This window comes from Pongo pygmaeus, chromosome 6 (genome assembly GCF_028885625.2).
Source record: "Pongo pygmaeus isolate AG05252 chromosome 6, NHGRI_mPonPyg2-v2.0_pri, whole genome shotgun sequence".
In the NCBI taxonomy this organism is placed as follows: Eukaryota; Metazoa; Chordata; class Mammalia; order Primates; family Hominidae; genus Pongo; species Pongo pygmaeus.
Genome location: NC_072379.2, coordinates 75,379,718 through 75,406,149, shown reverse-complemented (window position 1 = coordinate 75,406,149; position 26,432 = coordinate 75,379,718). Strand labels below are relative to the sequence as shown.

The 26,432-nt window shown below is 34.2% G+C and overlaps 1 protein-coding gene across 1 annotated transcript in view; it reads right to left on the bottom strand.

Annotated features, from left to right (window-relative positions):
• Nucleotides 1-26,432, bottom strand: part of THSD7A (thrombospondin type 1 domain containing 7A) — a 488,656-nt gene that overhangs the window by 86,663 nt on the left and 375,561 nt on the right. The window contains exons 8-11 of the mRNA XM_054495160.2: nucleotides 17,148-17,382; nucleotides 12,701-12,816; nucleotides 4,810-4,942; nucleotides 3,461-3,564 (exon numbers count right to left, since the gene is read on the bottom strand). Coding sequence (XP_054351135.1) covers nucleotides 3,461-3,564; nucleotides 4,810-4,942; nucleotides 12,701-12,816; nucleotides 17,148-17,382 — 588 coding nt within the window. The remainder of the gene's footprint in view (nucleotides 1-3,460; nucleotides 3,565-4,809; nucleotides 4,943-12,700; nucleotides 12,817-17,147; nucleotides 17,383-26,432) is intronic.

Genomic DNA, 26,432 nt, shown 5'->3' with positions numbered 1-26,432 from the left:
AATGTTACACAAATTTCCATCTGCCGTCCTATGCTATCTCTACAGCTACATTTCTACATTTCAAGTGCATACCTGGATATTTATACTTGGCTAACCCTACCATGGCCTCAAATACAAAATGTATAAAATATACTTTCCAAAATTAGCTCTACTTTTAGACCTAGAATTTTCACCAATGTAACTATTCTTAAACTAAAATGTTGGAGTTAAAGAATCATATCAACTTTGACTCTTTTATTTTTATCTCTCTTCTATTGTCTGCTAAGTCCCAAAAATATTTCCCTCTATCGTATGTCCACAATTTATTTATTTTTGCCTATTTCATATTACTGTTGTTTCTATGACTTCAACCTTGCATTGCTACAGCAGCATACTAGCTGGCATTCAGGCCAATGTGTCTTATCTTTCTGATTTATTCTGTACACGCTGACAGATAAAACACTGCTTTCATCAGGTCCTTGCTCATACCACTTATCGAACAAGGTCTAAAATACTGATCTTGACATTTATAGCCTTCCACAAAATCACCCCAGCCTCCAGATCACATCTTCAGAGCTCAATCCACCCACTTTTCTGTGAACACATTTAATGTTTTTGTTTTTCTTACCTCAAACACTTAGCTTATAGAATTGATTTTATCTTGTATTCTTTTATCCGCTCTACTTCTTCTGATATTATGGTACAAGTCAAGTCCCAACCCATACTTTAAGTCTTTCCTCAGCTCTTCAGCTTCAAATGATTGGCTTTGCAATTGATAAGTTTCAGTCTTTAATTCTTGTTAGGTGACATTAACAGTGATCTAATTTCCCTAAAAAATATATGCTCTCTGGTTTAAAGATCTTCATTCTTTCCTAACATTTATAGCTTTTTCTACAGTCTTCTGAATGCAAAAACAGTGGAATGAGTAATTGAAATGAGAAATTCTGATGTGCTAGTGGGGACAGAGAGCAGCTTCTCTATAGTCTTTGTTGATTGATTTAATGTTTACTATATAATTATTTCTGTCATAAAAATAGCACAAGTTCATTTTTTTAAGTCTCTGACCACATAAGTAAGGACAAAGATGAAAATAGCAAGAACTTGGCGGGTTAATAATGTGGAGTTCTGAAAACAGCCACGACCATCATAGGAAGAAAATTTTGTCTTCTTGCAATTAGTAAAAGATACTTCTACATTCTTAAGACTCTCCATTTCATGTTTCTATAGAAATATAAGCTGTACGAAAAATCAGTCTTTCATCTACTCAGGAAACAAAGAAAAAGACTGTCTTCATATGGAAGTTAAAGGGATTGTTCTAAATATATTTATGAAATATCACTTGTTATAATGCAACTTTCACTTCCCAGATATCCTGAGAATGGATAAGATTGCTGAGGTACAGCAAGTTGTTTGACAAATATGCCAAGATTAGGAAGCACTATGTAAGTAGAGGCAGAAAGAGACACCAATAATAGGAAATCAAAAATGGAACAATCAGAAAGATAGGAGAAAGTCGCACACTGAAGACGCTAAAGACCCTTTTATCACAGAGGGAGTGAGTAACAAGTATTCAATACTACAAGGTGGCCACCCAGGATGAAGAATGAACAGTTTTCTGATCTGGAAATGCAAAGGTTGCTGGTAATCACAAAAAGAATAGTTTTTGTACAGATTGTGGGTCAAAACCCAAAAGGCCCATATGCATACATTCGCTTGGGTTATGAACAAACAGGAAGAGGGAAGAAATTAACATTTAATGAAGACAACATGTGCCAACTGCTCTAAGGCTTTTGTATTCTTAGCCTTAAAGGGAGGAAATGAATCATCCAAGGTTGTGTGGCTTATACGTCATCGGCTGGAACTGAGGCTGTTTTTCACACTTGTGCTGCTTCTACTGATCTTGTATTTCCTCCAGTGGTGTTTTATAAAGATATGGATTTCATCTGCTTTACCTAATTTTATTTCACATTTTGATCTCTGGGTATTGTTTGTGCATCTATTATGAAAATTTGAATAATCCTAAAATATCATTTGGTCCAAACCCCTCTTTTTTTTTAATCTAAATAAATTGAGGTCCAGAAGGTGAAGGGATAAGTAAGACACACTGTATTAGTAAAAGAACGGAGACTAAAACTTATGTTTCCTGATTCCCAAACTCATGCTCATTTTCATTATAACCTCTATATAGAATCCAAAATATATGCAAATCAATGCCTGATTCAAGAAGGAGTTAGCAGAGCATGACAAGAAGATCTCATATCACTCAATTTCTTAAAGAATGATTTGAAATGGAGGAGAACGACTTTCAGTTCTATATACTTAAGTCTCTATAACTGTAAAGGGAGTCACAGTTATGTTTTAATTAACCAAAGTTGATGGTGGGAGATACATAATGAGAATTATGCAAATAAAATAAAATTCTAAAAAATACTGCAACTAGGAACTTAAGATTATTTGGAAACTAAGTTTTATGTTCCAGATGAAGACTTCTAAAAGGAAGATTATAAAAATAGGCGATTTTTTTTTTAACAAAACAGAAGCATTTTTTTCTTAAAAAGGCAGTTTTTTTCACTGTACAGAAAATGAAGTCCCAGATCAAATCAGCAAAAACTGGAATTCTGCTCTATATGTTCAAATTTTTGTATCAACATGAAATACGTAACTACGCATGGGAGAGCAAAATATGTTTTTTATAAATTAAAGTTGCTTGCATATTCAATTATGTATCATGCTACATTTTAAATACACAGCAGGAGCTGTATATAAGTCAATATGAGTAAAAATAATCATGTGCTCTTTAAAGACTGAATTTGCTATGTCTGGAAGAAACAACATATTCCAAAACTTTAGTTTCTATATTCCCTATAATATCTAGTAAATAATTATGGCAAGGTTGAACATTCTCATTACCCATTTCTGCAAGATTCCATGTTATTTAGTGGTGCAGATTGCAATTAAGTAAATAAGTCTGCCATTTAAAAATCAGTACTAAATATGAACAGAATTGTGGATAGCCATGAAAATGAAAGAGATGTCATTCTGAGAACTTCTGAAAAAGTTAACTAATTCTATTACATTGTATGTATGCACATATATAATGCATATAGGCAAGGAGGTAAGAATCTTATTGCTTATTAAGGTAGCATGCAAAATGCTGTGGAATACCGTAATCTAACAACAAACAAACAAACAAACAAAAAAGCTTCAGTGTACCATTTATGTCATAACTGAAAGCTTGGCCTGACTTTCTTTCAGACATAAATGAGAGAAAAATTCAAGAGTTATGAGCTAATGCCAAAGAACAATGGGAACAATTTAAAAAGACAAGTTTCTATGTCCTGATGTTTTGTGGAATGGCTCATAGCAGATTTATATCTGCTTTGCTCTGTTAGCTAAGCATGGTGTCCAAGTGGCAAATGCATCAAAACAAGAGTTAAACTAGCGATGCTGGAGAAATGAACTGTGGAATAGGGCCTCCCACCTCTTGCCTGTCGCCCAGGCCCACAGCCTTCCTGTGCTCCAGGGCTGTCTTGTTGCACGCTCCAAGGGACTAATTGGCATCTGCGCCATTTGTGAGTCTTCCACCTACAAGACAGGAACAGAAGCCCAGTGGAGAAGACGCAAAAATGCCAGCAAATCACAGAGACACAGCAGTATGGAAACATGACTTTGACCACTGCAAACACATTTATTTAGCAATGCTCAGTTCTATCTAAATTTAATTTAGATCCCCATCTAGGCTTTAGAAGAAGTAACATTAAATATAAGAGTACTTTCTCTGGCAGTGAAGACAAGAGTACATCATTGTCAAGTTCTATAGGACTCTACAGAGAACATTTAGACTTTTTAATGATTAGGACTGCAAACAAATGCACCAGATGGCCCCAGAAGTGATGCATGCCATTTAAATAATGTATATTTATTTTATTCAGGTTATGAAACTGTATTCAAGTCATGAGTCTTTTGTATAGTGCTCTTTTGGTTAGCATTGTAGGAGTATCTCAGCAACTGTAATTATAATATGCTTTACAAAAACAAATTCCAAAAATAAATAAGTTTGAACCAGTAGTTGTCAATGTTCATGGTGTGAGTATACAATTATAGTATTTGTCATCTCAGAATTAAAGACTGATATATTAAGATGGCAAATTTGACAATGTCATCTTAAATATTTATTTTGTGATTACACTTTTCATTAACTGATGCCATAATACTTCCTTTGCTTTCAGGACTGCAAATGTATATGTCAGATTTCTCTTAGATAATTTCTGTCTTAATCATGAGGAGGTAAAATTTCTCTAACAAATTATCAAGACGATATATAGCTTCGATAACTATAATTTTATTTGAGGTGATCACAAATGAACAGAACAGCCATCTTACTAGCATCATTGAGATACAGATGTCATTTCCTGAGCCAGAATGCGAGCATTTATGATTACAAACAGGTGCTCTTTGGAGCAAGGGAGTAATGCTTAGGCTAGTCTTCTAAGTGAAAAAGAATTGCTTTCTAAAGTATACATATTTCATAATTATTAATCACTTTTCAGCATTTCTTATACGTTATATCAACATAAGACATTTCCCCAAACTACTGGAGCTAACACCACACCTTGGAAATTTATACAAATATTTGCCTCCTTGTACATCATTTCAGTAGCACAGCAGCTCTGCTGAAGAGACAAGAATGGCAGCTACAGCCATAAACATCCCAACTCAATTGAGCCTGTGGAAGGAACAGTGTTGACTTCCTTTCCTTATCCTAGGAAAGGATGTGGAGTTGACGTATTTGTTCAGCTCCTCCCTCACGACGCATTTCTCTAACCCTACCTGTAGCTTTGGCACGCTTGAGGTGCCTCGCAGGCCTTCTCTTCATAGAGGGGATCTGTGCAGTCTCGGCCCCCGTTGGCTGGCAGCTGAATGATGACCCGGTGCCTAGACTGCTTCCTGATACTGGAGTCCCCTGCAATGAAGCAGTTTTTTAACCTCTGTACTTTACACTGATAAGATAATCTCTAAATACCAGTCTGTGTGAAGAAATTACATTGCCTCCAGCTACATGTGCTTTGACATCCCTGAGAGGCTTCACCTGGTTTAAACATTCACTAATTCTCCCAAAGACCATTTATATCAAAAACCCAATCAACTCATATTTAAAAATAGAGAAAATGTGAAGAATGGAGAAAACAGTTCTGCAGTCAATTAGCCTTCCTAAGGTGCAGTTACAAAGTAATTGCTCTTTTGTATAATTCTTTCCCTTGAGGAATATGACAGATCTAATTAATTTATTTTCCTCTACCTTAAATTTATTGTCATGCTATTTTGCCTAGCCCTGTTTATCACATGGGACTCATACACATGTAATGAATCTTCTTTAGGAGAATATATTCAGTGCCATAATGTGAAATTTTATTTCTTTGTTATTCATTTAATTTGAAATGCATAACTTGCAAATTATTCCGGTCATTTATTATTCATGTTAGACAGTAAGATATTCAATTCACGTCGCATTCTAAACACGAGAGATCTAAGTCGTAAAATGAAAGTGGTTTCTTAGAGGCAGACACAGACTTTTTAGAGAAGCAGTCAAAATAGCAATAATTACTATAAATAAGTAACTCTAAAGTATGTTAAAAATGGAAAAATTAAGATATACTTTCAATAAAGACATCAACTTGACAGTATGACTGATGTAAGGATTCAAAAATCTTTTAGTATACAGATCATATAGCGTATAAAACTTGCCAACTTTAATAAAATATATTTCAACTAACATTACATACACTTTAAGGATGAATAGCTGCATGGCACAGGGTTTTACTTACAAAATAATTCTCTAAAGAATTATGTTAATAGAATCCTCCTAATGCATTTTCATTATTTTGCAAGATCTTCAAATATTTGATACATAGACTACAGGAACAGAAATATTGTAAAGGATTAGCAGCTCCTAACAATTAATGTTTAATCAGAAATCAAATGAAACCTTTTAAAAAGATACTGTGGTGGTGGAGAAAGTATGATTTGATGATTAGAACATTCCCATAATGGAACATCTTTTCTCATTAAGTCAAAGGTATTCTTCAGCATGGTCTGGGCAACTGACTCACTGCCATGTTTAGAGAGGATTTCTGTATTGGATGGGAGAATGGATCAGTAAATGGCTGACTTCATAGGAGAATCTCTTTAACAACAACAACAACAACAACAAATTTCTGGGCCTATACCCAGGACTACTAAATCAGAATCTGGAAGCTGGGTTTGGGAATATGATATTTAAAAATCTTGCCAGGTACTTGGGATGAAGGGCCAAGTTTGAAATCTACTGTAATACATGACCTTGTACGACCTATCCCAATGTAAGATTCTGGGCTTACATGTAACTTTTTAGAATTATTGTTCCCATTGTGGGGTGTAATCTGTACTATTAATGATGGCATAACTATTTTAATGAATAAGCGGGATACTACAGGTAATGGAGTAGGGAATTGGGGGCTAGAAGTATTGGGCAGCAGAGAATTAAAGTATTTGAAAATATTGTCATGGACTTTTAACAGTAGTTTGAATGCCAGCTGCAACTTTTACATGTTAAATATAATTTATCTAGGGAAGATCTAAGAAATGTCAACAGGACTTTTAATAAATTGCTAATGCAGTCTCCATCTATTATATTGTCCAAATGACCTGTATTTTAAGGCCCAGGTGATAAATTCCTCTAATAATTCAGAGCTAGGGAAAATTTTGTTTCCCTTGACAATCTGTTAAGAATCCATTGTACTTCTATTTTTTGCTTCGGTCACCAGAATCTCAGAGCTAATTTTCTTTCCAATTGAAGGAGCTTGCCTCAGCTTTGATTTTCTAGCATAATTTTTCTCTCCCTCTTCCTTTTACCCCCTCCCTATTCACTACCTGGCTTTGCCCTTCTTTTACAATTTCTATTTTTTTCTTTTGTTTTATGTTATGATCTGTCCATAATCTTTTTTTTTTTTAAAGTATACAGACTAATTAGACTCATCATTTGTTTAACACTGGGGGAAGCAGGGAGGTTTCTGTTTGTTTGTTTTTTAACGGGGAGGTAAGACGTAAAGGGCTCAAATGGGTTTTTGTTTTCCAGTTGGTCAAAATTCTTAGAGGCAATTACTCTCCAATCGGCAGATAGAGAGGACAGACACAGGATTAAGACCAAGGGATTTGGGGACTGGTAGAAACAATGAGTTCAGCATTAGTGGCACCTCATAGACTAAAGCTCCTAGTTATTAACTACCTAGATGGCACCTGGTGCATAGCCAGGGCTGTTCTACTTAAGGATGCAGCTACCAAACATTAATGTTTCAATTCTGTTTGTTGATTTGAAAGAAAAAATGTCCCTTAGAATACATTTCTGAAACATTCTCCTAATGCCTTCTCATCACGAACTCCACAAATTAGTATTAGATATATAAGACTATGATGACTCTCTTCACGTCCTTAATGGATTCCAGAGTGGCAATCCATTTATTCTTATAAAAAGTTCAAATTCCTTAACCTGGTACAGCCTACAGGATAGAGATTGTGACTTGATTAAAGTGGAACTCTTCAAAGATATGACACCCAGAGAAGAAGTTTAATGGGGTTACACAGGAAGTGTCATGACATCTATGTTTTTACCCATTGGGAGGTCTGTTTCTTCTTATATTGCAGTTAAGAAATTGCTTGTGTACTCAAAGTTACAGTGCTGTAGAGCTTTGCCGGGTTATAGAGTCCTCAGATCAGAGAGCAGAAAAAAAGGAAGCTATACAGCACACATTAAAAACAAAAAATGGAAGTTTCCTCATTAATAACTTGAGCTGGCAAACTGGGAATTTTATACCTTTCATCATCCCCTGCTTGTATTTATGCTCGTTTTATTATATGTGGTTGATATCTTTGTAGTGTTTCTATTCATCTGTGTGTTTTATACCTAAGACAAGAGTCACATGTAGTAAGTGCTTAATAAATATTTTCTGAATGCACAAACACATTTATTTCACATCTTCTCAACTGGATTATTAGTTAGCACCTTCTATTTCTTTCCACTTATTCCTTTATAGTGGTAAGCACATGGGTACCAATGCTGTGCATTGAGGATTAATAAAAATAACTTTTGTTTTCATTGGAAAACAAATGGAAAAAATCACGTTGTTTTCATTGGAAATAATAAGTACGGGAAAAATAAGGGCACCTGCCTGTGACGTTTGTGCTTAAAAATGCCTATCCAGGATAGGAATGGAAAAAACAGATCATACATCTAGCAAATAATCATGTGATGACGGGGTACACAGATTCAGAAGGTATGTAATCTCTCACACAGTTATAGCATTTTTCAGATATCTTAAGACATTCAAAATAAATTTCACCAGAGAAATTACTTGATGAAAAGTATTTAAAAGGCAGGAAAAACTGATTCATTAAACTGGATATGGGATGGATTGCGGTTGAAGCAGCACAGTAATAGGAAATTGAAAGGGAAATGTTTCATGCAAGGAGCAAAATGTAAAGGTAGTATTCAGATCTTTGGTGGTAATTCTAGTGTTCTAGTGATTCAGGACATGAGGAAGAAGCCTCTGCAGTATTCCTTCTATTTCTCAACACAATAAATGCAGTGAGAAAAAAAAGGAGCAAACAGAATTTGAGCAACCAAATATATTATTTGATCAAAAGTATTGATTTTTTAAAATTAGAGGTACAAATAATTTATGTGCATAAGTTATTTCTATTTTTTAAAATGCCCTCTGTCAAAATTTACAAAAATTTGAAAAACACGTTAGCAAGTGCACTGATCTGAGGATTAAACTACATTCCACTTAATACTGATCTTTATCAGCATTGATTTTTCAAGGGATATTTTAGAAGAAGGTTGAATAACATTTCAAACAACTCTTTTAGTGCTTCCTGGAATCCTACTATTCTGTTTTATTTTGTGCAATAGTATTGTGTATTTTAATTCTTTAAAGTGATTTTAAAAAGAAGGGTAGTCCTGCACTTTAATAAGCCCAACATCCTTGTAAAATTTAGACTTTACTCGCAGAATTAAGTAAAAAGAACTACCCCATCTTTGAATTAATTTTCTGTTGCTCTTACCTCTCTTTGAACATTCAACTTTGTTTAGCATTTTTAAATAGTGTGTGTAAATTGGTGTAATTTCAAAATGATGCTTGGATTATTTCCATTTCTTATGAAATAATGAAAAAAGCTAACCTCATGCCATTGCTTTATTTTCTTCACAACAAAAGGCTAGCTTTCTATAACACCATTGTCTTTTTATTCTCAGTTACAGCAGTCTACAGGCAAAACAGAAAAAACTGCTTCTAGAGCACAAAGCATCTTGGCACTGTTATCCAACAATGACCCTTCTATCACTCCCCAGTCTTTAAAAAAATTTTATTTCCTCAAATACCCAACTGAGGTGATTTTTTAAAAATTGGAGTGCCTAGGTTTAGGGTTCCGAAAACCTTTTGTTCTAGGAGAAACAACATGAGCTGCCAAGTAAAACAGTCAGCACTCATTCCTTGCTCCGGGTGACATGACCTGTGTTCAGGGAAACACTGCTCTGCCTCTTAGAGAGCCTCTTGCTTCCAAGAGAGCCAATTCCCGAGTTGGCATTTTTGCACTCCTTTGCCACCACCATCCCAGGAACACCAGGAGAGAATAGTATCCTAGTGGTACCGTGCATTTTTACTTACAGAGGTTTCCTACCTTCCCCCAAGAGACCAACCCAACTAAACCCATTATGCCTCACATGCCTGTCACTCATCACAAGAAATGAGCCCTCCCCAGCTCCAGGTCATTCATCATCACCCGGACCCACAGCACTATCTACCCGTATAACACGATTCAGTTTCTCATTCCTTTACATCCTCTAGCCCTTCTACCGCTGCGCCCACTGGAGCACATGGTCTCTCATCTTCAGTCTCTTCTGGGAAAGTTTCCTTCACATCTTGGGCTCCAGTGGGCTGGTCGTTCCAAAATCACATCTTTCTCACAGTCATTTAAGGCTTTCCTGATGTCTCTAATCCTCACTTGGAATTCTTTCATGTGGTTCATCTTTCAAGAAGATCTCTTGTACCTCCTTTTCAATATGATTTTCCTTAATATATTTGCTCTGACATGATTATTCCATTCCGTTCCTTAGAGCTCTTTCTGTTTTACCATTAAATTTTGTTATTGAACCATGTAAGTCTTACATTATCTGGGCTGTGCAGAAGAGTTCTATATGTTAAATGCGATTAAAAGCTTCCTTGATGTCTGGGACTGTGATTTCTCTATATGACCATTAGTGTGCTAGTTATATACAGAAATCAATAAATAAGTAATTAAATAAGAATTTACACATATATACACAAATAAGTACTGACTTAATTAAGACCTATGTAGCATTCACAATCTATTCATTCTCATCTATCTGCTAAGAAGTTTTTTTAAGTGCTTTATGTGAGTTATCACAGTGTTTTATATTTTTTATTTTATAAATGATCAAACAGCGAAGAGCAAATCAGTTTCTTCATACTGTAAAAATCACAAATTTAAAAATCATGTTATTTTCTTTTCAAGTATGGTTTTTTACTCCTAAAAAAGCTCTATTTTTTCTTTCCTTTCCAGATGTATATAATACATAACAAAATCACAAATGTGTTTTCAAGAACTGAAGAAAAAATTTATAGGCTATTAAAATGGTTCCTAATTCCTGGATACATTCCAATATCCAAAGTTATTTTCAAATAAAGGTCTAAAGAAATGAGAAAAATTCTGATTCTTCACTTTTATTAGTGACTACTCTGGAATCAATTTAATAAAATATTTTCTGTTCTTTTTTAAACTTTACTTCCTTGAAATACTTTAGATCAAATCAACTTTTTAAAAAGAGTAATTTACACAATACAAGAAAATATCCAAAATAAGGGAAAGGCAAAGTCTTTCCACTTTCAAAATTTTCACTTAAAATTTGTTATAGACTATTGACAATTTGGTTATAAATGTAACTGCACGTTTGGAATTATTAGTAAATGAACATATTCCATATAAACAGAAAAGCTCAAGTATAAAGGCATCAAGAACAAAATTTGTAAGTGTATTAATTCTATGTAATTAATGCCTTTTAATTGAATTAATTAATAACCAACAATTACCACCTATAAGTGCCATCATAGATAAAATATTAATCTATAAGAAAGTACAATTCTATTGCCAACTGTGACCAGTGTTAGTCAGCTTAAAAAAAAAAGGAATAAGAGAGGAAAATCTGGATTAAAATGTCAGGCAATGACATTGCATAGCAAGTTCATGCCATTAACATGTTTATAAAAGTTAATGCTTATAACTCCTTTTAATTTGCCAAAAGCTATTTAAATGTCTTAAAAGACTCCTAAATAAAAATATTTTGCAGTGGCTCGTGCCTGTAATCTCAGCACTTTGGGAGGCTGAGTTGGGTGGATCACTTGGGGCCAGGAGTTCTAGACCAGCCTGGCCAAAATGGCAAAAACCCATCTCTACTAAAAATACAAAAATTAGCCAGGCGTGGTGGCATGTGCCTATAGTCTCAGTGACTTGGGAGGCTGAGGCACGAGAATTGCTTGAACTCAGGAGGCTGAGGTTGCAATGGGCTGAGATTGAGCCACTGTACTCCAGCCTGGATGACAGAGTGAGAGATTCCGTCTTAAAAATAAAATAAAATAAATTAAGAAGAATAATAATTTTCTATCACTTCTAAGTTTGTGGTTTAATTTTATTTGATATTTCAAGGGTATTAAATAGAAAATCATCAAAAGGAAAATCATGTTTCAACTATATAAAAATATAATAACACAGTAAAAGTATCCATTATTAAATTTATAATACCTAAAGGATTTGATTAAATTTTGACAACTTAAAATAGTTTGTTAAGCTAGAAGTTGACTCTTAATTGAATCTCTCTAGTAAGTGTTAAGAAACATGAAAAAAATAAAAGCATAAAGGAAATTTAGAAAAAATTATCTGTATTTGTTGAGTAAGATAAGAAATAGGAGACAGCATCATTTGTAACACTGCAGGAAAATTTGCTCAGTTATTGCATAAATCACCTGGAGGATGTTGATACCTTTCTCATCAGCAATGAGAAAAGACCCTGTCCTAGAGGGTAAAGAAAGAATTATCAAAGTATTTGGCTTGATACTGATGAGTCTTTGTCTGTAAGTAATAAAAGCAAAACTAAGCCTAACTGGGAATAAATATTCATAAATTCCTCATGACACATTACATGTTGGCAGAGAAACAATTTGGCCATTTTTCTCTTTCTTTTATTCCTATTCTTGGGGCTGCATAATTGAATCTGTAGCAAATCTGGTCCCATGTTATTTTTTGCCATTAAGTAGGATGAAAGCCATGTGTACTGATAAAAGCACTGTATATCATTTAAAAATACATAAACCACGATATATTCCTTCAGAACTAAGGTGAAAGTAAACATTATTAATACAATAAGATTTAGAATCCTTCACTTTAATCTGTATCATAAAATTTCAAGCCAGGTTTTGGCATAAACCTTACTTGTCTGGTATTCTAAAGCTATGTTTTTTCCTAGAGGGAAACTAACATTTTATGGCATGCGTGTCAAATCAGGTTTACATAGCCCTGTGCAAAACTCACAAACATTGCTAGGCCAGAAGACCTCAGAAGTCTACCGAGGGGTTTTCTAGGTGAACAGCCTTCCTAACTCTGCAGACCATACCTTCTTTACATGAAGAGGGGCATGACGTCCAGTCACTGTATGGGGTCACAATACAGTCCTTCTTACAAGGAAGCAGACAAGGCCTTACAGTTTCAGGTCGAAGGCTTTCAGGACATCTAGAAAGGCAAAGGGAAATTATTAGGCTTCAATAGTAAGGCAGAAAATCAGATAATTTAATTTCTCTAGAATTTTCACTGGTAAAATTGCAAAACAAGTCACTCATCTGTATTATTTAACTTCCAGGAGTCTTTCTTTCTGCTACAGGCAAGAACTATACAACTAAATTGTTTCAAACCGGACCTCAATAAAGCTTCTCAAGGAAAGATGTGCAGATTTACTAATAGCAATAATGCTATTTAGAAACAAATATAACACTTATACCTTATCCTCTTATAATAATCTCTCCATTAATAAGTATTTATATTCTAATATGTTTTAAGAAAAATTTTGTGAAAATTTAAATTATGAATTTAAGGATCTAATTCTATGACACATATTTGTATGACTAGGCCTTTTGCCTATTATACGTTTCCAGGTTATTCTACATTTTTACAAAATATGTATTGCATAAAATAAATTTATAGTGGAGTATATTCTTTACACAGTACATGCTCAAAACACAATACTGTATTAAGAACTATATATTTAATAATAATTAAGATAATAAAACTGTATAAATCAATCTGATAAGCAGTTTTTGCTTTATTCCTGCTTTTATTTAGTGCATCTATTTGTGTTTTCTTTTCCATTAGTCCCTAGTTTTAAATGATGGGATTTAATTTTTTTTATGTTTTTATAAACTACAATATCTTTTTTGGAACAAAAACAGTGAAGATAAAGATAGTAAATTAGTAGTTTAAAGAAAAATAAAATACTGTATTTTTGACATAAATTATAGTAAAATTAACTATTATTTTCAAAATAACAGCAAAAATATATTATTTATTGGGAACGCAAGAGAAAGATAAGGATGAAGAACACTGAAATGTCTAACTTCATATAAGCTTTCACTTCTTAAGAGATAATAGGAAGCTGATGTATAGGTTTTAAATATACTGTCTTATTCAAAATATACTTAGTATATAATTTTTTACACTTGAGCTTAGCCAAAAGGCTGAGAAGTAATAATTTTTGAATTTCCTAATTCTTCTCTGCATTTTCATGATCTGATGCTACTATTGCTAGAGGTCAAATGCTGATCATGAGCCTTAACACTAGAAAAAGATGTAGCTTAGAAAAGTAAAACATAATAACATCATTCATATAATTAAAAGTAACAAATAACTTATTCTGATTCCTAAGCAATTCTCTTTTGAAGTCATATAAATCCCTGCCATGTAAGCTAACAGGCAATGAAAAAATAATCTAAACAACTAGTATAGTTCTTGCTAAAATAAATTGGCAAATCAGTGGGAAATAGGATTTTAAAATACTCTATATAAGAGAATTCAAATATTTTGTAGCTCAAGTTTGTCTTTTGTCAAGTAAGTTAATCAGGTTTTCAGAAGTGAACTATGAGTGAAAAAAGTCAACATCATTAATCTATTTCCCATAATTTCTTTATAGTATTTTGCTGATACTTCGTTTTTAACATATCTTGTACTATATTTATGTAAATTTTCTTTTTCATACATAAATACTATGCTTTATTCAATTATATAGATCCATGCTCTCCTCTCTTACTTTAAAACCCCAGTGTTTATTTGGAAGTGAATTTTAAAATATATAGGATTCAACATTTCAAAAATAATCTTTTTGATTTATCTTGAGCTGGAATTTTCCTAATTTCTATGACTATTCAAAGTCATGGACAACAAATAAATTTAGATTTGAATCATAGAAGCAAATTTATTATTACAAGTTAGATTATAAACCAGGAGAATTACAATTTAACCTGCATTCTTAACCAGGAAACATTATATGGCAAAACTCCACATATAATTCAGTTAATTCTTTTGGAACTATGAAATTATTGATCAGTAATTATTATTGTCAGCACTTTTGTTCAATAAGGCAATTTTATAACTTTAACAATGAGAGAGCATTACTCAGTTGCATGCTCCTCGGATATTAGCCCTGAATAAATCAATGAAATTTACAATGTTATCATTGACAACCTCCAAATATTCTGTTTTAGTTGAGAAATAGTCACAGCAAGATACTTGGCTAACTGTGGAGAACAAAATTACAAACAACAAAGTTGTTAAATGAACACACAAAGATAAATTATACAGCCTAAATTACATCCAATAAAATGAATTTGGACTTCCTTTGGCAAGGCAATTGGTTCAGTCAACATGCTTCTTTTATCCTTTGTACTGTTTGTATTTAGTGTTTGTGGTTTAAATCAAGAAATTGATTTCCTTCCAAATCTTATTCAAGGTCAAATTAAACAGATGTGATAGGAACTGAAGTTTGTTACCGGGAGTATAGATAAGATCAATAACATTGATTTTACCATTGCACAGTAATCTGTTTTATTAAGAGAAGTTTAAAACAAATTTTCAATTTGCATTTTTTGGTTCATATACCTAGTATTGGAAACAATTCACTGAATTTAACCTAGCATGTAGGGAGAAAGGCAATAATATTTTCTTTTGAATTCACAGTATTTGCTTGATTTGCTAGAATTTTAGAGGTAAAGTACATCCATTTGATTTAACAGGTCTATAGATGCACATAAGTCATTGAATGAAGGCTGCAAGGGTGAAGCAAATTTCTAATGAATTATTGTGGTAGTATGACATGGGGCTTCAGGATACCCTTCCTACTGATTTAATGCTGTTAATCCAGCAGGCTCTTTCACATATAGGCGTGTACATATGTACATCCATTACTCAGGAAAAATATTTTGTAGCTTATATAAGTGAGGAAAATGTCAAAACAGCAACATTTGATAGGTGATTAACCGTGGGACAGGAACAGAATGAGCTCACTGGTAGAAGCTCAGCACGATAACCCTCATCCTGTGCCACAACAGGTTGGTCCTGTGCCTGCGTAGTGAATATTTCTACCTTTGTTCTTGATCCAGCAAGAGTCAGAATCCTCCAGGACTTGGGACATCTGCTCTTGCTGTTACCACTTTTGAATTTTAATACACTGTACATTAATTTCCTGAGTTAGATTCATCACAGCTTTAGCAAAATTTCTATTAAAATATTGGTTTGAGGCTACCTATTAAACATGTGAAATAGTCTTTCAATTTATTCAAATTTCATTGGCATATCTTCTGTTTCCTAATTTCAAGCAATATAAACAAATAAATTGTGGGGCAAAATATCCCTAATGTCTGGAACCCTGGCCAGATACAAACATCTCATAATGGGATTCATATTTGTTTCCCTGGAGTTTTTCATGCATCAGAGACATTATTTTCATTTTCTTGGAACACTAAGGAGTAGCTGAAATTCTTAAGAAAAAGACCAATTTCTAACATTTATTGAGTGCTTAGATTACTATTATATTTTTCATTAAATCCTCTCAACAGACTGCGAAAACTGTTGGCCAGAATAAGTTAGGTAGCATGCTGAAGATTACACACAATATTTAACCACTTGGCTGAGTATTTAGTAAATACGAGGCCACTTTTAAACCCATGCAAAAGATCGACTCATTTATCATTTCATATCTTACATGGTGGCTAAGGTGATTTGAATTTTTAAAAAGTATGTTAAGTTTTGAAAAATAAAGATTTTTCCCCTCAATTTTTTAGCGTTGATTTATTAATTTTCTCTATGAATTGATTAGCTCAATTATGCCATTATTTTTGTTTATACTTCTCACAAGGCACATATAATATGTCAACTCTCTGGTTCTTTGTTCTCCCCTCCAGCAAAGCGTTTGCCTTGTTATTATAGTACTCATAAGCACCCTGAGAAACTGATAGTTTTTCTACTTATAATAACACTCATCCTATCCTAAGGCTCTCTCTTGGAAGTAAATGGTTTTTACTCTAACCATTGAAAGACACAGTAAGTATGCTTCAGTATTTTTGATATAGTGTTTTCTAGGGGAAATGAAAGGCAGATCATACAAGGCTTCTACCCAATTAAACTAGATTGGGCAGCCTCCATAGCCTACGGGTATATAGGAGGTCATGGATGACCTACACTGCCAGGACTTGGTACACTGTCATTATTGATCAGCCAGGCTTACAGCAAGCACTTCTTTCATTGCCTCACTAGCTTAATAAAAGCAGAAAGTGCTACTATAAAACAGAAAGTAGGCACCAGATAGAAAGATTTCTACAGAATTTATGCTTCCCCAGTACAAAACTCAAAGCTGTTATGGCTTTATCAGTGGCTGACTTTCAAAACAAACAAATCTTACTCTTGAGGACAGGTATGACAAGCATCAAAATGTTCCATTTCATGAAGCCAGTGAAGCCTGAGCCAATCCTCTGCGCAGATGGCTACACAATTTACTGTTGTCATTCTAAAGCTCTTACTTTTTGGGTCCCACTTGGCCCACATTGACTCGCACACAGATGACTTTTCTTGTCTGCATGCCGACAGAGCAGGAGGCCTCCCCATTCCAAGTCGTAGTTGTGTTGAAGGACGATACTGAGGTGTCCTCAATGCACTGGCCCCAGGGACCAGTTTGCCAGTGGTACACTGTGCAAGGATGCTCATTACAGCTTCGTACCTCTTGCAAATCACTGCTATTTGGACAGCGAATTCCACCTAAAAAAATGGACAATGATAGCAGATTAGATACGGTGCCAACAGGAACCTTACCATACTCTGTTCTTTGGAATTAACATGGCTGACAACAACAATATCTGCCACTTATTTAGCACACAGCTGCACTGCTAGGGGAGCAAATTACATGTTATTCTTACCTCAGTTGTCATGGTGTGGCTTAAAATATAAACTCTGTAGTTACATGATACTTGCTTTAGGGGTCTATGGAAGACCTTAAAGAAAGAGGCTGTCGCCCTCCAGAGAAAGTGAAAATGACGTACAAACAAGGCCCATGTCATTGCTGACCAGAAGAAACATGGGTATTGAGACTTCGTGGATGGAGAAAATGAAGTGTATTTTCAAATGTTATTGCCCAAGTTGCAAGTCTTAGTTACAGTTTTTGAAATGCTGCTTTATTTAATGAATTAGATTTTAGGGTGATTAGAAACAGGGATATTAACATTGAATGATACTTTATGATGCTCCAGAGTATTACTGGGAAGGTCACTGAATAACAATAATATTGCATTTCTTCAAGTAGTATTGACTGTGCAATGCACCATCATTTTACGTGTCCCAAAGAAAAAGAAATGGCTGCAAATTAAACTATGATATAATGCTTTCTGATCAACCCTAATTTATATTGTATGCTTATTGAAATAGCTTTTTATGAGTTAGTTTTAAATATCACTCTTTTACATAAAGGGAAAGGTATTTCTAAAACTTATTTACATTCAGAATCCAAATCTTTCAAGTTAAGTTTTAATTCACACCCATTGAAGCCTGTGTTGTCCTCCTATTGAGTATCAGCTTCTGTGATGTCAAAAGTGCTGATGATGCAGGGTTTCTTAAAAAAGCATTCTCCCCTTTTGTCTCCAGAATTTTCTTCCAGGATGCTGATACTCATCTCTAAGTTTTGATGTTGTAGCATTTTTAATTGCCCCAGAAGGTGTCAATGAGAGTTTTAAGCAAGCAACTGGGATTTATTTTCTTTCCTCAAATGGTCCTAGCAGTTTTTGTTTGTCTGTTTTTTGCAGAAGCATCATGGAATTGCTCCACCAGGAATAACAACAAAGTTCACATGTACAAGCAATGATGACTATGCCATAACTGTTGTTTGGCCACAGAGATTTTAAAATGCATCCAATGTGAGAAGCAATTATTCCAGAGATGTTAAAGGGTAAAACAGATGCATCTTGTAATCAATAGCATATGGTATAAGAGTTATTCTGGACTTTTAAAAAATGTGGTAGCCCCATTATAAGTACTTTGTAGATGGCATTTTATTTTACATTCACAACTGTTCTATGGGCTAAAAATTATTAAATGGATGAACCCAAACAGCTTAAATGATGTGACCATAGTAACAATGAGGAATTTATGGAGGCCAATTTGTTGACTCTGTGCTATTTCTGATGACAATTATGAAAACAAAAATTCTTATGTTGTTAAAAGCAGGGTATTAGAAGAATTTATTGCTCACTTTACTGACAGTTTAGTCTATTGGAACTTATGCAGCCTCTGGACTTCATCTTAGAATATAAAAGAACTGGTTGGAAATGTGGAATGGTGGGAACCCAGAGTGCTCATCATAAATATTTGCAATATAGTAAATAGAGGAAATGTTGAATATAATAAGAGGTGGGCTTTAGATTTTAGAAAAGCAGGGTTCAAAAAGTTAAAAATGAATAAGAAAAGGCAATTCAGTAGCTAGCGACTCTAACATGGAAGATGGCTCAAGATGTGAGATTTGGATAAAAATCAAAGGTAAAGCCACGGGCCACACCCTGAACTGATCTTCCAGTATCACTTCCCTTATGATTAAAGACATCCCTTTATTCAGCAAATAAATCAGTAGAAAGTTTATGTGAGAACTCAACTGCAATTTAGAATCATTTATGCAGTGTTGAACATAGACTCAACATCAGAATAACCTGCATTAAACAGCATTTCATTAATGTTCTCTGCTTCATGATGGTGGAAACTCTGTCACAGCTCATATCCTATCTTCCGTCATACAGCTGTGTGACCCTGGAAGTCTCCACAAAGAAGTTTAGGATTTGAATAGAAATGAATCGGCCGGGCGCGGTGGCTCAAGTCTGTAATCCCAGCACTTTGGGAGGCCGAGGCGGGTGGATCACGAGGTCAGGAGTTCGAGACCATCCTGGCCAACATAGTGAAACCCCGTCTCTACTAAAAATACAAAAAAATTAGCCGGGCATGGTGGCGGGCACCTGTAGTCCCAGCTACTCAGGAGGCTGAGGCAGGAGAATGGCGTGAACCCAGGAGGCGGAGCTTACAGTGAGCCGAAATCACACCACTGCACTCCAGCCTGGGTGACAGAGCGAAACTCCGTCTCAAAAAAAAAAAAAAAAAAAAAGAAATGAATCATAAAACATACTAATTGGGCTGGGGAGAATAAATAAGTCTCCTATTACCCATCATTCAAAGTGCTAGATTTATCCAATCTTAACTCTCAGACAAGCTAATTACAGACATAATATATATAGTATATTTATAGTTATTTTAATAATGTCTTTATATTTAATAGTAAAAGTACTGATCTTCCACAAATAATATGCTTCTTGATTTACCTTATTTTCTCCATGATTATTAAGCATGCTGTTTAAAATGTGATCTTAAAACTTCAAATTGTTTTTGACATTGGAATTGACTGGTTGGCTTTGAAATAAAATGATAAGAAAAAAACTTCTACAACATCAGCATAAAGTATTGAGGAACTGCGAGATAGCGGTTAAGCTTACAGACATAAAGGTTATTTGTTTTCTTGCCCCAATACACATTAAAGATACATCAGCAGTTTTGGTCTGACGTCAGGATACTTGCACAGATAAGCCCCAATGTGGTCTTAATTATAAAAAGAAGATGGCAATTTTGAAAGTATGGTTTGTAGTAATTAGTCATTGCAGCAGCATCATGTTGTTTGGGGGATAATTTTATGGCAGAGAAGTTGATAGGTGTAATATTGAATTTATCTATTTGCAGAAAGATGTAATTCCAGACTTCTGGGGGTATTTCCATAGTATTGGGGAAATTATAAAATGTGACCTATGACAAAATTAGTCATAATTTTAAAAATCCTCTTACATCAAAAATATGTTTCATACTAATACCACTATTTAGATTTTCTATTATTCCATCAAATGGAATAATGTTATAAGACTTTGATAAAATTCTGCTATGTAAATAAACTCCTGTGGTTATATAAAAATACCAGCTATTATGTGAAACTTTTTAGAAATAAAAAGTGACTTTTCTTCCCCACATCAAGTTCATAAATGCTTTGTTAGGAGGCATTTGAATAGAGCTATGATGTTTCTAGTTCTGGCATTTATGTCCTCACAATTTAGATGATAAATTTTTAAAAAAGAATCTTGTTTAAAACAATAATTAAATACATGCAATATTTATGTGAGATGCTTTAAGGGATACCTACAGGGGTTAAAAATAGTTCCTGCTACACTCAAGGATCTCATAATGTAGTAGGGAAAAGTAGAAGGGGAGATAAGCATACAAATGAGTATAATTCCAGATAGAATGAAATAATTATATTGTGCGGTATTTAGTATAACTGGGATTCAAAGAGTACAATTTCACTACTTTTTGGAGTCTGAAGAATTTCTCAGATTGAAAGAGGCACTGAGAACAATTTTGAAGGAGCAGGATTTCAACAAGCAGAATTCTGGGAAGGGAAAGAAGGAAAAGAGAATAGTATCTAAGTGGAAAAATAAATAAACAGAAGCAAAGGCATGCAGGCAGGTGTGACCTTGGGAATGAACAATATTGACATAGTCAATTGGAGTGTAGAGTTCACAACAGAAAGTAATTGGCAACAAGAATAAGAAAGTAGACTGGGCTTATGTTATAAAGAAGCTATTAGTGTGAAGAGCACTATTATCATAATACTATAAATTATACTTTTAAGGTGCTTCTAACTTTTCCTGCTATTGTAGCCTGAATTCCTTTGACAGTAGACCACTGCTGGGTGAAAAGTGCATTGGCAAGGATATGCTTTGGGGGTATTGAATTGGAACAGCATTAGCTGTGGGGTACCTCAGGAGATTCTGCTGCAGCACAGCCCCACCTCCCAGTTTTTCTTTGCAGAAACAGGCAGAAGACTGTCCACCGTGAAGCCTGCATAAATCCTGTGTGGTGGTGAAGTAGTGACAGATTGAAGCAGAACTCTCTTTTCAAGGTCAATAGTGGGAGAATGGGGAAGTGATAGTATTTACTTAGAAATCAGAGTTATAAGCATATATATAACATATATAAAACATAAGCATATATAACATATATATAACACATATATAACATATATATGCATACATGTAATGAATCCTGCGTTCTTCAAATTTTTCTAGGGAATATGGGTACTACCTGGTTACTATAATTAAAATCATTTAGCTGTAAAAATTGAACAAGTTAAATAAAAATATTCTTCTCAATGTTTTGCATTGTAAAATATGACTTCTGAAGACAATTATTTGAGAAAAAATGATATAATTTATTTCCATCTGCATCTGTTCTCTGCTTGTATAAGACAGGTGTAAAAACATTAATATTTGGTTGATGAAGTTCTATCAGGTCATACTGAACTTAACAAAAATAAATACTTTCCTTTTTTTGCTCTGTAAGAATAATTAACTATATCATGAGAATTAACAAATTGTTATACCCAGTGGGAAACATTTAAAAAATAACCTTTTCCTTTTTAAATGAAGTTTGTTAGGATCTACGATACAGGTTCAAAAAATTGATAAAGCTAAAAATCTAACATTAATTTTTAACTTTTTGTTCAAATTCAACTATTTATATTAAAATTATGCCAGGCTTAAGTATCAAAAGTTTGCCTCCCTTTAGAATTTCCTAACATAACTTTAAAATATTTTTTGAGACAACTCCTACAGTTTATACAATATTTATACGTTAAGGCAAGAATATTAAAAAGCGAATCACTTTTATTTAACCGGAAGTCAAGCCTCTGGAAGATACACACACACACACCATTTTTTTAAGTGTAAAGAACTAATTTTACCTTCTCCAGTACATTAACTATCACCAGTTGCCAGTACTTGTGATTTGGTTCCCAAATGACATTTCAATAATTAGCATTTTATGACAATTTTTGTGTATTGATAATAGGTTATATAATGTTACTCAAGATTGTGTAGAAAGCACCAGGTACAGTGGCTCATGCCTGTACTTCCAGCACTTTAGGGGGCCAAGGTGGGCAGATTGCCTGAGCTCAGGAGTTTGGGACCACCCTGGGCAGCACAGTGAAACCTTGTCTCTACTAAAATACAAAAAATTAGCCAGGCATGGTGGTGCTCCTGTAATCCTAGCTATTCAGGAGGCTGAAGCAGGAGAATCCCTTGAGCCTGGGAGGTGGAGGTTGCAATGAGCCAAGATTGGGCTACTGCACTCCAGCCTGGGCAACAGAGAGAGAATCCGTCTCAGAAAAAAAAAAAAAAAAAAAAAAAAAAATAGATAGTGTAGAAAGCGATTATATACAAATTCATTTTCTTTTCATGTTTAATTTTGAACCAATTTCAAAATTACAGTGAAATTAAAAGTATGATAGAAATACTTTTCTTTTCCTGGACCACTTGGAAAAAGATGAAACGATGTCCATCACCCTAAGTATGTTAGTGTGTGCTTCCTATGATCAAGATCAAGAGCATTCTCCTATACATAAGCAATTAAATATTCAAAATCCAAAAATCATAATATAAACAGGTAAGTTATTACCATTGAATCCTCAGACTGCATTCAAGTTTGCCAACTGTCCCAAAATGTCCTTTACAGCAAGATGATTTAGTTCAGAATCAAGCATTACATTTAGATGTCACACTTTGTTAGTCTCCTTAAATCTTGAACAGTTTTTCAATTGTTTCTTCATTTTCATGGCTTAGATACTTTGGAAGATTAAAGATTATTTTGTACAATGTCTTTCATTAGAGTTTATCTGATGTTTCCTCATGACTAGATTCTATATATGCATCTTTGATAGAGTTATCACAGAAATGATATATTCTCATTATATCATACTGAGGACACAAGATTTTGGTTTGCTTCATTATTGATAATGCTAACTTTGGTCACTAGATTAAGGGGGTGTCTGTTAGACTTCTCTATTAGGGAAATATTTGAGACTATATAACTACAATGCTTTTAATGAGATTGAATTTATTCCTTTATTTATTTATATAAAATGTGGATCCATGGTTTCCTATTTAGTGGTCTGTTAGTATTATTATTTTGTTATTAAAATTGTTTGCAAATGTGGTCAGTGGGAGAACATTCAAGTTGGCTTCTGTGGCCTTTTGACAATTCTCTTTACTTTCTACCACAAGATCCTCCTGGCCCATCTTGTACTTCTTCTATTGCAGCTGTGGAATCAGCCATTTCTCAAAGTTTCCCTTGTTCCTTTTGTTAGACAATAGTATTAGAAACCAAGATCTGACTGCTGCAGCTACTTACTTCTGTTGAGGTCTTGCTGCTCTCAGGTCTTTTCAGTGAATGAGGCTAATACATGTATATATGTATATAACATGTACATATTTATATTTGCACACTTACATTGATGTTTATTCTATATTTATCTTTACAAATTGAATACCATGAATTCAAATAAATTAATAACATCGAATTCCAATGCTGTACCACAGAGTGTACTAGTTTTCTTTCCTAACATATTTGCAACTCTCTTCTCCAGCAATAAAAAAAACCAATCCTTACTATATTAAATACATGTACTTATTTTGTACTTATTTTGTACTTATTTTGTCAATTCCCTCTCACTCCACACTCCATCACCCATTGTCATCTCCATTGCTATACCCACAAGATATCTTCATTACTCTGCTCATGATCTGACATCCTACATGAGGCCACCCACATGACAGAAACCCTCCTCAACTGTGTCTGGCTGTGACAGCCCACACTGGGCTGGCCACCTTGATGCTGGAATTCTCTCGACTCAGCTATGCTCTGACATCCAGTGTTGAGTCACTCTTCTATCCTCTCATACAACCCATGTGCCCCCGTCCTTCACCCTGCTCAGTGGCCACCTCTTTTCCCACTTTGGTTGCTCCTCACCCAGTTGGGCTCTGACAACCCACTCTAGATCACCAACAGACCTCCCATCTGCTGGCACAGATGCCCAGCTGCTTGGCTTTACCAAATGGCTTTTTGGATAGAATTGTTCAGGAAAGGAGAAAAAGAGCCTAGCAATAAAAGGAAGTGAAGGAAAGGAAAAGGAAAAGGAAAAGCAAAAGGAAAAGAAAGAAAAGAAGTGCAGTATGAGGAAGAGAAAGTGCCATTCTATCATTCTGTCATTCATTTAAGAGGAACAAAAATAATTAATCCTAACATTTTCACAATGGAGAGCCCTGTTTTATCTACTGGATTGGGGCCATATGGAATAGTTATTTATCATCTATTTATATATATATATATAATATATATATATCGATAGATACATACATACATACATACATATATACACACTGATACACAATAAGAACACTGAGTAAACCAGGGGTAAGAGTACTAGTCAATACTCCTCTCATTTTAGCACACAGTAGGATTATATTTCCCTCATTCTCCTTGAAGTTAGGCATTGTTATACAACTTACGTTAACAATGAAAAGTGAGAAATGACATAAATCACTCTTAGATGGGAGAATTTACTTGCTGATGCTTAAAATCGACAGATAGATTCTCCAAGTATTTTCTTCCTCTGGCACATGAAGATTGTGGAACCAGGTCTTCATATGGTGATACAATATTGTGACATTTCATGAAGGACAAATTGCCCTGGAGGGTTACCCAGAACTGTAGCTAAATTCCCGTGAGGAAGAAGTAAATAAAGCTTTGTTCTTTTAAGCTCCTGAATGTCTGGGCTGTCCATTACTGAAGCGCAACCTAGTCTAGCCTTATTAATTACAAGGAGTTATCTAGCCTTCAGTATTGTTTAATGGTGGCATTCTGATTAAGGTAAATGAAAGTATAGGTTGGAGCATTTATTTCATAAATCCAGATCTACTTTTCACATGGACTTGTCTTATATGTTATTTCCCTAGAAAATCATATAATTTCTTGTCTAAACACTTCATATATTATTTCCCAAATGTGGCACTTTCCTTTAAAGTTATCACAATCAGTGTCTGATCCACAGAAATTTAAGAACATTTATGACACAAAGCACTAACTCTTGAAGAATAATAGAAAGACCTACTCTTGTGTAGAATTACAAAGGATTATCTAAGTGGCAGAGAAACATATTTTAAAACTTCCTGCAGATGCTGTTCCTAAATCATTAAAAATAGTTCAGAATTAGGAAAGATTTATTTTGAGTAAGAGAAAATGTGTTTCAGTGTACAACAAATAATAGGTACTAAGTAGGCTTTGAAGTACAAATTTCTCATAAGACATGTTTCAGTGTCCAACAAATAATAGGTACTAAATGAATAGGCTTTGAAGTATAAATTTCATATAATTATACCAGCTTTTATAAATGTTATTAACAGAGGTAAATAGCAGCAGAGACAAATAGCATTGACAGAGTTTCTTTTATGGCTTCCATTTAAAATTATGCTTTACAATAATATATCATATATTTCAAAATAGCTGGAAGAGAGGATTCACTATGTCCTTGCTAAAAGAAATGATAAATGTCTGAGGTGATGGATATGCTAATTAACTTGATTTGATTATTATACAATTTATCCATATATTGATACATCACACTGCACCCTATATATACAATTATTACATGTCAATTAAAACTATATTGTTTTGAATTAATGCCCTTATGATTTACTATATAAACATCTATAACTTTCCAGCATGACTTGCTTATAATGCAACCACTAAACTTAATTAAAAATTATTGAAGCCCTACCCTTTCAAACTAAGTGGATGATACCTATCAAAGAGCAATCACAAATTTCTGCCTTTAAAACATTTCATGACCTTTCAGTGTGAAGCATCATGTCTACAGGAATAATGATCTGGTGAGTTCTGCA